Genomic DNA, 16217 nt, shown 5'->3' on the forward strand with positions numbered 1-16217 from the left:
TCGCTACGTAACGAAAGAATGAGGAGTCACTATGTAATCAAAGAATGAGTGAGTCACTGGGTAACAAAGAATGAGTGAGTGGCTACGTAAACAAAGAATGAGTGAGTCACTACGTAATCAAAGACTGAGTGAGTCGCTGGGTAACAAAGAATGAGTGAGTCACTACGTAATCAAAGACTGAGTGAGTCGCTGGGTAACAAAGAATGAGTGAGTCACTGGGTAATGAAAGAATGAGTGAGTTGCTACGTAAACAAAGAATAAGTGAGTCGCTACGTAAACAAAGAATGAGTGAGTCGCTATGTAAAGAAAGAATGAATGAGTCGCTATGTAAACAAAGAATGAATGAGTCGCTATGTAATCAAAGAATGAGTGAGTCGCTGGGTAACAAAGAATGAGTGAGTAGCTACGTAACCAAAGAATGAGTGAGTTGCTACGTAACCAAAGAATGAGTGAGTCACTACATAAACAAAGAATGAGTGAGTCACTACGTAACCAAAGAATGAGTGAGTCGCTACGTAACCAAAGAATGAGTGAGTCACTACATAAAGAATGAGTGAGTCACTACGTAACCAAAGAATGAGTGAGTCGCTACGTAACGAAAGAATGAGTGAGTCACTATGTAATCAAAGAATGAGTGAGTCACTGGGTAACAAAGAATGAGTGAGTGGCTACGTAAACAAAGAATGAGTGAGTCACTACGTAATCAAAGACTGAGTGAGTCGCTGGGTAACAAAGAATGAGTGAGTCACTACGTAATCAAAGACTGAGTGAGTCGCTGGGTAACAAAGAATGAGTGAGTCACTGGGTAATGAAAGAATGAGTGAGTTGCTACGTAAACAAAGAATAAGTGAGTCGCTACGTAAACAAAGAATGAGTGAGTCGCTATGTAACGAAAGAATGAGTGAGTCACTATGTAATCAAAGAATGAGTGAGTCGCTGGGTAACAAAGAATGAGTGAGTAGCTACGTAACCAAAGAATGAGTGAGTCGCTACGTAACGAAAGAATGAGTGAGTCACTATGTAATCAAAGAATGAGTGAGTCGCTGGGTAACAAAGAATGAGTGAGTAGCTACGTAACCAAAGAATGAGTGAGTTGCTACGTAACCAAAGAATGAGTGAGTCACTACATAAACAAAGAATGAGTGAGTCACTACGTAACCAAAGAATGAGTGAGTCGCTACGTAACCAAAGAATGAGTGAGTCACTACATAAACAAAGAATGAGTGAGTCACTACGTAACCAAAGAATGAGTGAGTCGCTACGTAACGAAAGAATGAGTGAGTCACTATGTAATCAAAGAATGAGTGAGTCACTGGGTAACAAAGAATGAGTGAGTGGCTACGTAAACAAAGAATGAGTGAGTCACTACGTAATCAAAGACTGAGTGAGTCGCTGGGTAACAAAGAATGAGTGAGTCACTACGTAATCAAAGACTGAGTGAGTCGCTGGGTAACAAAGAATGAGTGAGTCACTGGGTAATGAAAGAATGAGTGAGTTGCTACGTAAACAAAGAATAAGTGAGTCGCTACGTAAACAAAGAATGAGTGAGTCGCTATGTAAACAAAGAATGAATGAGTCGCTATGTAAACAAAGAATGAATGAGTCGCTATGTAATCAAAGAATGAGTGAGTCGCTATGTAATCAAAGAATGAGTGAGTAGCTACGTAACCAAAGAATGAGTGAGTTGCTACGTAACCAAAGAATGAGTGAGTCACTACGTAGTCAAAGAATGAGTGAGTCACTACGTAGTCAAAGAATGAGTGAGTCACTGGGTAACCAAAGAATGAGTGAGTCACTGGGTAACAAAGAATGAGTGAGTCGCTACGTAATCAAAGAATGAGTGAGTCACTATGTAATCAAAGAATGAGTGAGTCGCTGGGTAACAAAGAATGAGTGAGTAGCTACGTAATCAAAGAATGAGTGAGTCACTATGTAATCAAAGAATGAGTGAGTCGCTGGGTAACAAAGAATGAGTGAGTAGCTACGTAACCAAAGAATGAGTGAGTTGCTACGTAACCAAAGAATGAGTGAGTCACTACGTAGTCAAAGAATGAGTGAGTCACTACGTAGTCAAAGAATGAGTGAGTCGCTACGTAATCAAAGAATGAGTGAGTCACAGGGTAATGAAAGAATGAGTGAGTCACTACATAAACAAAGAATGAGTGAGTCACTACGTAACCAAAGAATGAGTGAGTCACTATGTAATCAAAGAATGAGTGAGTCACTGTGTAACAAAGAATGTGTGAGTGGCTACGTAAACAAAGAATGTGTGAGTGGCTACGTAAACAAAGAATAAGTGAGTCACTACGTAAACAAAGAATGAGTGAGTAGCTACGTAACGAAAGAATGAGTGAGTCACTATGTAATCAAAGAATGAGTGAGTCGCTGGGTAACAAAGAATGAGTGAGTCGCTACGTAAACAATGAATGAGTGAGTAGCTACGTAACGAAAGAATGAGTGAGTCACTACGTTACCAAAGAATGAGTGAGTCGCTATGTAACGAAAGAATGAGTGAGTCACTATGTAATCAAAGAATGAGTGAGTCGCTGGGTAACAAAGAATGAGTGAGTAGCTACGTAACCAAAGAATGAGTGAGTTGCTACGTAACCAAAGAATGAGTGAGTCACTACGTAGTCAAAGAATGAGTGAGTCACTACGTAACCAAAGAATGAGTGAGTCGCTACGTAACGAAAGAATGAGTGAGTCACTATGTAATCAAAGAATGAGTGAGTCGCTGGGTAACAAAGAATGAGTGAGTAGCTACGTAACCAAAGAATGAGTGAGTTGCTACGTAACCAAAGAATGAGTGAGTCACTACATAAACAAAGAATGAGTGAGTCACTACGTAACCAAAGAATGAGTGAGTCGCTACGTAACGAAAGAATGAGTGAGTCACTATGTAATCAAAGAATGAGTGAGTCACTGGGTAACAAAGAATGAGTGAGTGGCTACGTAAACAAAGAATGAGTGAGTCACTACGTAATCAAAGACTGAGTGAGTCGCTGGGTAACAAAGAATGAGTGAGTCACTACGTAATCAAAGACTGAGTGAGTCGCTGGGTAACAAAGAATGAGTGAGTCACTGGGTAATGAAAGAATGAGTGAGTTGCTACGTAAACAAAGAATAAGTGAGTCGCTACGTAAACAAAGAATGAGTGAGTCGCTATGTAAAGAAAGAATGAATGAGTCGCTATGTAAACAAAGAATGAATGAGTCGCTATGTAATCAAAGAATGAGTGAGTCGCTATGTAATCAAAGAATGAGTGAGTAGCTACGTAACCAAAGAATGAGTGAGTTGCTACGTAACCAAAGAATGAGTGAGTCACTACGTAGTCAAAGAATGAGTGAGTCACTACGTAGTCAAAGAATGAGTGAGTCGCTACATAATCAAAGAATGAGTGAGTCACAGGGTAATGAAAGAATGAGTGAGTCACTACATAAACAAAGAATGAGTGAGTCACTACGTAACCAAAGAATGAGTGAGTCACTATGTAATCAAAGAATGAGTGAGTCACTGTGTAACAAAGAATGTGTGAGTGGCTACGTAAACAAAGAATGTGTGAGTGGCTACGTAAACAAAGAATAAGTGAGTCGCTACGTAAACAAAGAATGAGTGAGTAGCTACGTAACGAAAGAATGAGTGAGTCACTATGTAATCAAAGAATGAGTGAGTCGCTGGGTAACAAAGAATGAGTGAGTCACTACATAACCAAAGAATGAGTGAGTCACTACATAAACAAAGAATGAGTGAGTCACTACGTAACCAAAGAATGAGTGAGTCGCTACGTAACGAAAGAATGAGTGAGTCACGGGGTAATGAAAGAATGAGTGAGTCACTACGTAACCAAAGAATGAGTGAGTCACTACGTAAACAAAGAATAAGTGAGTCGCTACGTAAACAAAGAATGAGTGAGTAGCTACGTAACGAAAGAATGAGTGAGTCACTATGTAATCAAAGAATGAGTGAGTCGCTGGGTAACAAAGAATGAGTGAGTCACTACGTAACCAAAGAATGAGTGAGTCACTACATAAACAAAGAATGAGTGAGTCACTACGTAACCAAAGAATGAGTGAGTCGCTACGTAACGAAAGAATGAGGGAGTCACTATGTAATCAAAGAATGAGTGAGTCGCTAGGTAACAAAGAATGAGTGAGTCGCTGGGTAACCAAAGAATGAGTGAGTCACTGGGTAACAAAGAATGAGTGAGTCGCTACGTAATCAAAGAATGAGTGAGTCGCTACGTAATCAAAGAATGAGTGAGTCACTATGTAATCAAAGAATGAGTGAGTCGCTGGGGTCAAAAAATGAGTGAGTCACTATGTAATCAAAGAATGAGTGAGTCGCTGGGTAACAAAGAATGAGTGAGTAGCTACGTAACCAAAGAATGAGTGAGTTGCTACGTAACCAAAGAATGAGTGAGTCACTACGTAGTCAAAGAATGAGTGAGTCGCTACGTAATCAAAGAATGAGTGAGTCACAGGGTAATGAAAGAATGAGTGAGTCACTACATAAACAAAGAATGAGTGAGTCACTACGTAACCAAAGAATGAGTGAGTCACTATGTAATCAAAGAATGTGTGAGTGGCTACGTAAACAAAGAATGTGTGAGTGGCTACGTAAACAAAGAATAAGTGAGTCGCTACGTAAACAAAGAATGAGTGAGTAGCTACGTAACGAAAGAATGAGTGAGTCACTATGTAATCAAAGAATGAGTGAGTCGCTGGGTAACAAAGAATGAGTGAGTCGCTACGTAAACAAAGAATGAGTGAGTTGCTACGTAACCAAAGAATGAGTGAGTCACTACGTAGTCAAAGAATGAGTGAGTCACTACGTAACCAAAGAATGAGTGAGTCGCTACGTAACCAAAGAATGAGTGAGTCACTATGTAATCAAAGAATGAGTGAGTCGCTGGGTAACAAAGAATGAGTGAGTCGCTACGTAACCAAAGAATGAGTGAGTTGCTACGTAACCAAAGAATGAGTGAGTCACTACGTAGTCAAAGAATGAGTGAGTCACTACGTAACCAAAGAATGAGTGAGTCGCTACGTAACGAAAGAATGAGTGAGTCACTATGTAATCAAAGAATGAGTGATTCGCTGGGTAACAAAGAATGAGTGAGTAGCTACGTAACCAAAGAATGAGTGAGTTGCTACGTAACCAAAGAATGAGTGAGTCACTACATAAACAAAGAATGAGTGAGTCACTACGTAACCAAAGAATGAGTGAGTCGCTACGTAACGAAAGAATGAGTGAGTCACTATGTAATCAAAGAATGAGTGAGTCACTGGGTAACAAAGAATGAGTGAGTGGCTACGTAAACAAAGAATGAGTGAGTCACTACGTAATCAAAGACTGAGTGAGTCGCTGGGTAACAAAGAATGAGTGAGTCACTACGTAATCAAAGACTGAGTGAGTCGCTGGGTAACAAAGAATGAGTGAGTCACTGGGTAATGAAAGAATGAGTGAGTTGCTACGTAAACAAAGAATAAGTGAGTCGCTACGTAAACAAAGAATGAGTGAGTCGCTATGTAAACAAAGAATGAGTGAGTCGCTATGTAAACAAAGAATGAATGAGTCGCTATGTAATCAAAGAATGAGTGAGTCGCTATGTAATCAAAGAATGAGTGAGTCGTTGGATAATCAAAGAATGAGTGTTACCTGGCAATGCAGAAAAGATTTATATTTCCATTGTAGACTGAGAAGTCAAGAAAGACTGCTCTGGTGCCTCTGTCCAGCCACAGGTGGTCTTTCAGGAACTGCAGACGGTTGGCTGACTCCTCTTTTGTTCTAGAGAAGTCCTGGTAGTAGCCTCCACCTCCATACTTAGACACCTGCCCCCAGTAACTGCTGCTATTCATCTCACTCTCTGTGGTGTACACCCACCTGCCACACATGCAGAAACAAAAACATTTAGGACACAGTCATGTATTCAAAGGTCTAAATTTGCACAGATTTTTTAATTTATGCAGCATTTTGCATTAACTAACGCTGTTCCATTGTTTGGACCAAAGGGGGCGGTGTCCTCGTTGCTGGGGGTGTATATGTTGTAGCAGTCCTGAACCTCGTCCCTAAGGTCCTCGTGGACAGAGCAGGACTCATTGCGAACCTTGACCTGCCGGAGGCGCGGGACGCCGAGGAGGAGGTTCTCATAGAAGATGAAGCTCTGATTCTCTGGCAGGCTGTTGTTGTTGTACCAAACGTCCCAGTACATCCCACCGAGGAACGGCCCCTGTGTGAACTAGAAGGGCAAAATAACCCGGTTTTTAATGCACAGCATGTCAGAAAGGGGAGTTTAGATGTAAAACTTGGTGGAAAAACATTTACTTATTTCTTAAACAACAACAAAAAAATTTAAATGAAATGTAAAATATAAAGATAATTATTTTACATTAGAAATGAGAAACATAAGTACTTTAATTGCAACGAATAAACTAAAATATAAAATTCAAAATAAGATCAAAACATAAAAAATAGAAAATTATTTAATTAAAAAGTACCAGTTTCATTTATTTATTTAATTAGAAAAATAAATTTAAATTTTTTTTAAAACTCTAAAATAATTAAAACAACAAAATACAAATTCAAATATGGAAAAATATGTGATTATTTAATTTTAAAAATTATACATTTAAATATATATATATATATATATATATATATATATATATATATATATATATATATATATATATATATATATATATATATATATATATATATATATATATAAATAATTATTTTTTTAAAATAAAATAAAAAGATAAAACACAATTTAAAACATAATGTAAAAAGATTTATTTATTTAATTATGGAAAATTAAAAACATATAAAAATTAAAATAAAATAGAAAATGACAAGATAAAAAATTAAAGTATCATTTTTAAAACTTGAAAAAACATTTCTTTAATTATAAAGAGTAGAAAAAAATTTTAACTATAAAAATAAAACAAATTAAAAAGATGACCTTAATTTAAAAAAAAACATTACTGAAAATACATTTAAAAGTATGGAGAAACATTTATTTATTGCATTACTAAAGAATAAAAATATAAAGGAATTAAATTAAATAAATGATTAAAACAACCTTCCAGAAGTCCTCCATGGTGGAGAGGCTCCTAAACGTAGTTTGGTCCCCAGGAGACAGCGTCGTGTCCAGGAACAGCTGAGACATAACTTTGGTGTAATAGTACATGTTGGAGTTTACCATCCCATACGTCACTGCAGAGTCCGATCCAGAAAAACAGCAGTGATGGCACAAGTTAGCATGTTATTAATCACATAAGCTTCACATACCTGGAATCAAAACAAAGGACATTTTCTTCCAGTTTTAGGTTTTCATGTTTTCAGACGGAACAAAAACAAAATATGAAAAACATCAGGGAAGAAAATTATGTGGCAATATTGAACGAATGTCATATCATGCGAAGGCAAATACTAAAGACATGTAAACTTCTGATTCTCAAGACGTCAATTAATAAATCTAAAATATACTTTCTCTCTCATTTTTGTTGCATTTAGTAAATAGAAATAATTTTGGTAATCCTAATTGACCTAAAAGCTTGATCTGAATTAACTTCAGACAGGAAGAAAAAATGGCGCTTGTGTTTCTTTATTTGCTGTATGTAAAGTTCTGGTTTCAAACTGAGTAAAATCTAGAATCTATGCTTTGATGCAGTGCTAGTCTGACAGCAGTGTTCAGTTGGAGGAAACTAAATGGTCCAGTTCTGCCACAAAATCATTTCCTGATCCACCCAAAGCCACAGAGTGAGACTTTTTCACTGCAGTAAAATGAAAAAAGGAACTTTAGCATTAGCTTTTTATTCACACATTATTCACTAAAGATGTTTTCCCCGTCTAATAACTAAGTAATTTGGTTTTTGCACTGCTGTTGAAATTGAATCCCCCTGAAAAACGTTGGAAACTGGATAAATTCCTGCCAAACTCATTAGAGTAACAGCTGGAAAACTGTTGGGGGGGTTTTCAGCTTCAGGGGCAGAGCCTGGTCTTAAGAAGAGTAAGAGAGGAATCTCTGCGGCAAAGTTTGAAATGTGAAAGATTTTGTGTTGTTTACTTACAAACGCAAACAGTGATGAGGAAGCCGACATATGTGAGCATTTCCCTCAAGACGTTTCTGAGGTAGCGCTCTCTGCTGCTGTCGCTGTCCTCCATCAGCTCAGTTCCCCACAGAACTACGATTAAAACGTACATCACCACATTAACACAGAATTATATGCAATATGTTGTGCTTTACCATATTATTGTAAAGCTTCAGGTTTGCAAAAATGTGATTATTATACCACAGATTTAGCACTGTACTCTCAACACACCTTAAGTAAATCACTATTGGCACCTTTGTAAAATAAAAATTTTGTCTATTATAGTTGACAAATACTGATAAAAAACCCAACTGAAACTGAGAAAACATTTTCGTTAACTGAAATAAATAAAATATGCAATTAATGGGAAAGAAAAATCTAACTGGAGCTATATCACGTATTCAGAAAAGTAACTAAAACATACTGAAATTATAGATGTAATATCCTTCGTTTTTGTTTACTATTTATTAGCCTTGTGAACTGATGTGATTTTTTTTCTTCTTTTTTCCACCCCCACACAAGCAGTTTACGCCACTGTTGCCCAAAAAAAATGGCAATGCAAATGTTGATATAAAACACCAGAGTCAGTTGGTTGTTCAACAATAATTCAATATACTAATTAATAAATATTAGCAAACACAATCTAATTAAAACTGACTGAATGAGGTGGATTAGCAGTGCTTGCTAACAATTGGTGTTGTCATCTAGGACATTTGGCGTATTGTCTCTGCTTCCTGGATATTGAGCTGTTAGCATGTTGTGACCGTAATTAGGCTGTCATACAGCAACAGCCTTCAGTCAGAGGCCTCTGGATTCATTGCAGCACTGACTGTTACTGGAGATTCTTCCTACCAACAGCATCACCATCCAGATACTTGGATGAAATAAGTTATGCCAACATTTAATTTCCCTTTGGGAAAAATAAATTCATTTTGAACTGAATTGAATTTGAATATTCCAACTTAAAAGACTTGAAATATTTTTGTAATGTGCCTTAAGATGACAATTGTTGTGATTTAATGCTATATAAATTAACTGAATTGAATTGAACTGTGAAAATACCAGAGGAAACATACAACAAGTTGTTCAGCAACTAAAAGACATTTATTTGCTGTAACACCAACAAAGAATTTTCAATAAAATATTTGAAATGGTGTAAATATTCTTCACAAGCCATTTTTATTATAATATAATAAAATCTATGCTCCTTTTACATTCATCTGTTATATTTTCAGACATGCCTGTCTCCTTTCTTGTTAGAAATAAACTTGTTGGTTAAATTAAATATATATATATATATATATATATATATATATATATATATATATATATATATATATATATATATATATATATAATATATATATATATATATATATATATATATATATATATATATATATATATATAGCTGACTGTATAGCTCAATAGGTAAGTCACCAGTCTTCCACCCGGGAGACCCGGGCTCGAGGCCAGGCTGGGGGCTGGGGCAAAAAGTTACAACGGTGACATTGAGCTGTCAGTGTGGGTCCTTAGGCAAGACCCTTGGAGCTATATAGCCTACCTCATACCATGAGAGACACAAATAAGCACGACATGCCGGCTCAGACGTCGCCCGGTCAAACAAGGTCTGCGTCAGGTGCTGGGGAACCAGAGCACCCTGATGAAAAGTGGGCTACTGGAACAAGACGGAAATGGGCGAGAGGTGAAAACATGGATCTGTTGGAATGCTACTACTCAAGTAATCCTAGTCAGAGGGGCTACATGCAAAGACTGTGGGAGGAATGGTTAGCTCGACATCCCCAGTCAACACTAACTGCCAAACAACTAGTAGCTCAGTGTTCCAACATCCGCAAACGGCAACTGCTGTCACAACTGGAGATTGACGAGGTACAACACAAGTGCTACGGGAAGGAGCCAGGATGCCAGGTCAGAAGGGAGTCAACTACAACTCCCCGCCCAGAGACTGGGTATGTAGCCCCAGTAATGAACCAACCATCTGAGCTGGACGAGGCAGCAACTGACCTGAGAGAGAGAATCATGGCCCGAATGAACACCAGACGACCCAGACGCCAATTACAACGGCTGAGTGAAGTACCATCTGAAAGTCTCATTGAAGATGTGAATGCAGCATTGAGAACGATCCCTACCAACACCATAACAGAAACCAATGAGCTGATATACAACTCAGCATCAGTGATCCTTGAGATGCTTGGTTATAAGAGCAACCATGAGACCCAATACCCACCATGGAAAAGACGGTTAGAGGCTAAGATCAAGATAACAAGGAGGGAAGTGAGTCAACTGTCAGAGCTCCAAAGGGGTGCAATGAAAAGATCAGTACCCAAGAAGTACAGCCAGATGCCCATACCTGAAGCACTCGAAACTGCCAAACAAAGACTCCAAGCCTTGGCCAGCCGCCTAAAGAGATACACGAGAGAGAATGAAGCCAGGAGGATTAACCGGCTCTTCGCCACCCAACCAGCTAAAGTGTACTCTCAATGGCAGGGTAATAACAACAGAGCAGACCCACCCAGGCTGGAGACTGAACAATACTGGAAAGGCATATGGGAAAGGGAGGCGTCCCACAACAGCAATGCACAGTGGCTAACCTCTCTACGAGAGGACCACAGCAACCTCCCGGAACAAGCCCCGGTAACCATCACTGTGGCAGATGTCCAAGACAGAGTCTCGGGTATGAAAAACTGGACAGCACCAGGACCTGACATGATCCATGCCTACTGGCTTAAGAAACTCACTGCCCTCCATGAGCGACTGGCAGCTCAACTGAACCAGCTGCTACAAAATGGGACTCACCCTGAATGGTTAACTGAAGGGCGCACAATCCTGATACAGAAGGAACCCTCGAAGGGTTCAGTCCCATCCAACTATCGGCCAATAACCTGTCTCTCTACAACATGGAAGCTCATGTCAGGCATCATAGCGGCTAAGATAAGCGGGCACATGGATAAATACATGAGCAAGGCACAGAAGGGCATAGGCATAAATAGCAGAGGAGCCAAACACCAACTCCTTGTAGACCACACAGTTGCCCGAGACTGCAAAACCCGACACACCAACCTGTGTACCGCTTGGATTGATTACAAGAAAGCCTATGACTCAATGCCACACACTTGGATCATTGAATGCTTAGAGATGTACAACATCAATAGGACTCTAAGAGCCTTCATTGCAAACTCGATGGGGCTGTGGAAAACCACCCTTGAAGCCAACTGCAAACCACTTGCACAAGTGTCCATCAAATGTGGCATATACCAAGGAGATGCTCTGTCCCCACTGCTGTTCTGCATAGGCCTGAACCCTCTCAGCCAAATCATCAACAAGACTGGCTACGGATACCGACTCAAGAATGGGGCCACGATCAGTCACCTCCTCTACATGGATGACATCAAGCTGTACGCCAAGAGCGAGCGAGACATCGACTCACTGATCCACACCACCAGGATCTACAGCACTGACATTGGGATGTCATTCGGACTAGAGAAGTGTGGTCGGATGGTTACAAAGAGAGGGAAGGTCGCCCACACAGAAGGGGTCTCACTCCCAGAAGGAACAATAGCAGACATAGAGCACAGCTACAAGTACCTGGGAATACCACAAGCAAATGGCAACCTCGATGAGGTCACAAGGAAAGGAGCCACAGCCAAATACCTCCAACGAATAAGGCAAGTCCTGAGAAGCCAGCTCAATGGCAAGAACAAGATCCGTGCAATAAACAGCTATGCCTTACCAGTAATCAGATACCCTGCCGGAATAATTAGCTGGCCAATGGAAGAGATGAAGGCCACGGATGTTAAGACTAGGAAGCTACTAACCATGCATGGAGGGTTCCACCCCAAATCCAGCACCCTGAGACTGTACACGAGCCGTAAGGAAGGAGGCAGAGGACTAGTGAGTGTGAGAGCCACTGTCCAGGATGAAACATCCAAGATCCATAAATACATCAAGGACAAAGCCTCAACGGACGATGTGCTCAGCGAATGTCTCAGGCAATGGGGAACAGAAGACAAGGTGCTGGAAGTACCATCATGGGAGGACAAGCCCCTACATGGGATGTACCACCGACAAATAACTGAAGTGGCTGATGTCAGGAAAACCTACCAATGGCTGGAGAAAGCTGGACTCAAGGACAGCACAGAGGCTCTCATCCTGGCCGCCCAGGAACAGGCCCTAAACACCAGAGCAATAGAGGCTCAGATCTACCACACCAGAGAAGACCCAAGGTGTAGGTTGTGCAAGGAGGCCCCTGAGACAGTCCAGCACATAATAGCAGGGTGCAAGATGCTGGCAGGGAAAGCGTACATGGAACGACATAACCAAGTGGCGGGCATAGTGTACAGGAACATCTGTGCAGAATATGGACTGGAAGCCCCGAGATCAAAGTGGGGAACACCCCCAAAAGTGGTGGAGAATGACCGAGCTAAGATCCTGTGGGACTTCCAGATCCAGACAGACAAGATGGTAATGGCGAACCAACCGGACATTGTGGTGGTGGATAAAGAACAGAGGAAAGCCGTTGTGGTGGATGTAGCAATACCAAGTGACTACAACATCAGGAAAAAGGAGCATGAGAAATTGGAGAAGTACCAGGGTCTCAGGGAGGAACTGGAAAAGACCTGGAAGGTGAAGACCACAGTGGTGCCTGTGGTCATCGGGGCCCTCGGGGCAGTCACCCCCAAACTGGAGCAGTGGCTAAAACAGATCCCAGGAACAACATCAGACATCTCAGTCCAGAAATGTGCAGTTCTAGGCACAGCCAAGATACTGCGCAGAACCCTCAAGCTCCCAGGCCTCTGGTAGAGGACCCGAGCTCAGAGGATGAAACAGACCACCCGCGGAGGGTGAGAAGGGAATTTTTTTTTTTTTTTTATATATATATAAGAAAATGCAGTGGCAAATAACAATGGAGCCTCTGGTTACATCATAAAAAACACAATAACAGAGATAACAGTTGACATTTCTGATGTTTTAAACTGTAGTATGCATGTTAAAATAACAAGTAGATCCTTAGAATGTTTATTTTTATTATCTTAAGAAACTTTAAATCTCATTTTCAACAGCTTAATCATTTTTTAAACTCCAGAAAATGTTCTTTTTTTTTAAAGTTCATCATATCTTACTTCTGATTTTCTGCAGAATCTGCTTCAAACAGCTGCGGTGCTCACGTCTGTCCTGCTGCCGAGCGTTTATGGTGGGGCTCGGGGTCGGGTAGAGTCCTCCTCGGGGGATCTGGGCGCTGCTGCCCCCGCGGTTGTAGCTGCTGCTGCTGCCGCTGGAGGCCGTGGACACCGACCTTCTCCCGGGACTCGCTTGAGGCCAGTCCGCCTCCATGATCTCTTCCTCCGGTTCGAACACCGGGTTGTCGCGGCTCCACGCTTGCCTGGACGGTGGAGACGGGGTGCCTATCACCCCTCCGAGACCCAGGTCTTGGTGCTGGATGTTCTCCATCTCTATGCCCTCGCTGGAGTCCGGTCCTTGGGCCGTCCTGCCGGACTGGCTCTGGGGTCTGACTCGAGACGAACTCATGGTGGTCCGGTTAGCTGCTCCGAACGGTTCCGACCATCGAGAAGTCAACGGTTACCCCTCAAAACGAGGATAAAAATCTAAAACTACAAGGACTGATAAATTAGGAGTAATTGACATAAAATTAAGTAATTTAGCTATAAAATATACTGATTATTAGACGATTTTAAGTAAAGTATTTTACAATAAATACTTTACATCGCTGCTGGTCCAGTAAGAACCGTTTGAAAACTTTCTTCAACCCAGTCTCAGAGAAACAATATATTTGGTTTAAAATAGTTCCCAAAAAGTGGATAAAGTAGTTAAATAGAACCGCGAAACTGATCCCAATAATTAAAAAGTCGTATTTAAGTGAAAAAGCGAAGATGTTTTTCTTGTCCCGGAACAGCCATCTTGTTCTTGGACCGATCCCCCGAAGTTTCTCCTCTTTTTTTCCGCCTCTCCTTCGTCCTGGACTCAGATTTCACATGAAGTCATGGCGTCGAAGAGGAGGATGGAAAAACTCTCAGCGGAAAAGCTTTTTTTAATATATTATCCGTTTAAAACATCTGGAAGTAATAACTACAGTATTGTATAATTATTTATCCCGTCTATGAACGTTGAGCTGTTTTTTGGATCTTGCGGGCCAAAATACTGTTGAAGAAAGGAATAAAAATCAAATACATTTACATTCTTCCGGATTTTCTTGTATAAATTTAAAACTACTTTGAATTTTGATTAAAAACTACATCCTTAACATCTGTTTTGGTTAGACGTTGCCCTGGTAACAGGCTCATTTCAATGATAACGTTAAAGCAGTGGTGTTCAAACTGTCAGTTGAAATTCAGTTCATTTCAGAAATACTTTAAAAATTAAATATCAAAACTCATTTCATTGATGAATCCTCAAAGAGTCATTGTGGGTAGTGATGCTGCTAGGAAAGACCTCCAGTAGCAGTCAGTCTTGCAACAAATCTACAGAGGCCTCTGACTGAAGACTGTTTCTGTTCTAATTTGTTCTTTTCATTGACTTTTGTTCAGCTTTCTTTTTGGGCTAAAGACATTACATGTTTGGACAATTGTTACTTTTGCTTTTGGATGATGTGCATCTAGATCGGTTTTTGGTACTTTTTTGTACTTTTCAGATAGTTGTTAGGATGGATAACCATGGCAAGGAGGTCTGTTTTTGCTTTTTACAACTGGGGGGCTGTTGAAAGCTCAAATAATACCTAGACTTTAACATCAAACCCCATCAGAGTTAAAAAGGGAGGAGAGAGAAAAGGATGAAGTTCAAACCATCTCTTCCATCTAACTCCATCGTCTCTCTGCTTGGCTTTCTAATCATAACAATCATGAGACCATCATGCAGCAACAGTCTTCAGTCAGTGGCCTCTTAAGATTCATTGTAACACTGACTGCTACTGGAGATCCTTTCTATTCACAGCATCACCATCCTAAACGTCTCTTTGAAGATACTTGGGTGATATGAGTTACAACATTTAGACACTCTTTGGGATATATAAAATATTTTTGAATTGAACATTGGATTAAAATCGACTTATTTATGACATTTTTATGCTCAGCAACTGTGTTTTCTGGTTTAAACAAAGTGTGAAAAACATGTAGACCTGGTCCTAGTGATTTTTTTATGCTAAATATTCATCACGAAGTTTATGAGGCTAGAAAAATGATCAAGAAACATAGATGTTGTTCTCATTAAATCCACTGGTAAAGGTTTGGCTGCAAATCTAACTAAATTTCTAAATCCTAATCTAATCTAATATAACGGCTATATTTATTGTCTGTGAATTTTGTTTTTATTCTTTGCTTTTAAATTTCTGTAAACTTAATTTCTTGCTCCTTGCGTCTGTTTATTTGTATAGTTTTAAAAGTTCACCTGCACTAGATGTGCAGATGTTCTCAGTTCTTTCTTGAAACAGGTTCTGCTGATTAGTCATCCTTCCAGGTATTTCTGTTTCCAGTTCTTCAGTACAACTTGATTCTTGTTTTCATGTCTGTTTCTTTTAGCTCTGAATCTGTGAGTTGGTTTCCTTCACATGATCTTCTGACTTTTCTCTAGCTCACCAAAACATCTTTATTAGATTATTAGGTTAAGATGGGAACTTTGATTTGGTTATTACAAATAACTACCTTTGATCTCAGACATTCTTTGGTTAAACTACTTATCTATCCGTACTCCGATTTAAATCCAGTTTGCAGACTGAATAAATAACACGTCACCAGCTTTCTCGCTCCTGTTGCTGCTCCCTGATGGTCAACTGACTGAAATCAGCTTACACTTCCCCTTACTGACTGGAGAGCAAAAAAGCAAAGAGGTAAAGTAATACGTAAAAAAGTGGCAACTCAATTTAATATTTATTTTATGTGTTGGTGGAATTCTATATATCAAAAATAAAACAATGTTACAGATAACTTTACTATAACTGCAATAACTAATATATGTTTAGCACATATTTTGCCATTTTATAGAACAATCAATTAACTACGTTACCTTCAGTTTTTATATAAAAAAGAAAGTTGTATCTTCAAGAAGCTTTTACTCTTTCTGATACTCCGCCTTCTGCCCATCATCACAACA

The 16217-nt window shown here is 39.7% G+C and overlaps 1 protein-coding gene across 2 annotated transcripts in view; it reads right to left on the reverse strand.

The window, feature by feature from the left end:
- Positions 1-14261, reverse strand: part of pkd2 (polycystic kidney disease 2) — a 28394-nt gene extending 14133 nt beyond the window's left edge. Inside the window, exons 1-5 of one of the 2 annotated variants that reach the window (XM_008419764.3) lie at positions 13238-14261; positions 8076-8189; positions 7085-7218; positions 5988-6238; positions 5659-5883 (exon numbers count right to left, since the gene is read on the reverse strand). In XM_008419764.3, coding sequence (XP_008417986.3) covers positions 5659-5883; positions 5988-6238; positions 7085-7218; positions 8076-8189; positions 13238-13643 — 1130 coding nt within the window. In that variant the 5' untranslated portion in view covers positions 13644-14261. The remainder of the gene's footprint in view (positions 1-5658; positions 5884-5987; positions 6239-7084; positions 7219-8075; positions 8190-13237) is intronic. The other variant, XM_008419755.3, reaches the window with a different exon arrangement.
- Positions 14262-16217: the final 1956 nt, after the last annotated feature.

The sequence above is a fragment of the Poecilia reticulata genome, chromosome 1 (genome assembly GCF_904066995.2).
Source record: "Poecilia reticulata chromosome 1, P_reticulata-male-v2, whole genome shotgun sequence".
Taxonomy (NCBI): domain Eukaryota; kingdom Metazoa; phylum Chordata; class Actinopteri; order Cyprinodontiformes; family Poeciliidae; genus Poecilia; species Poecilia reticulata.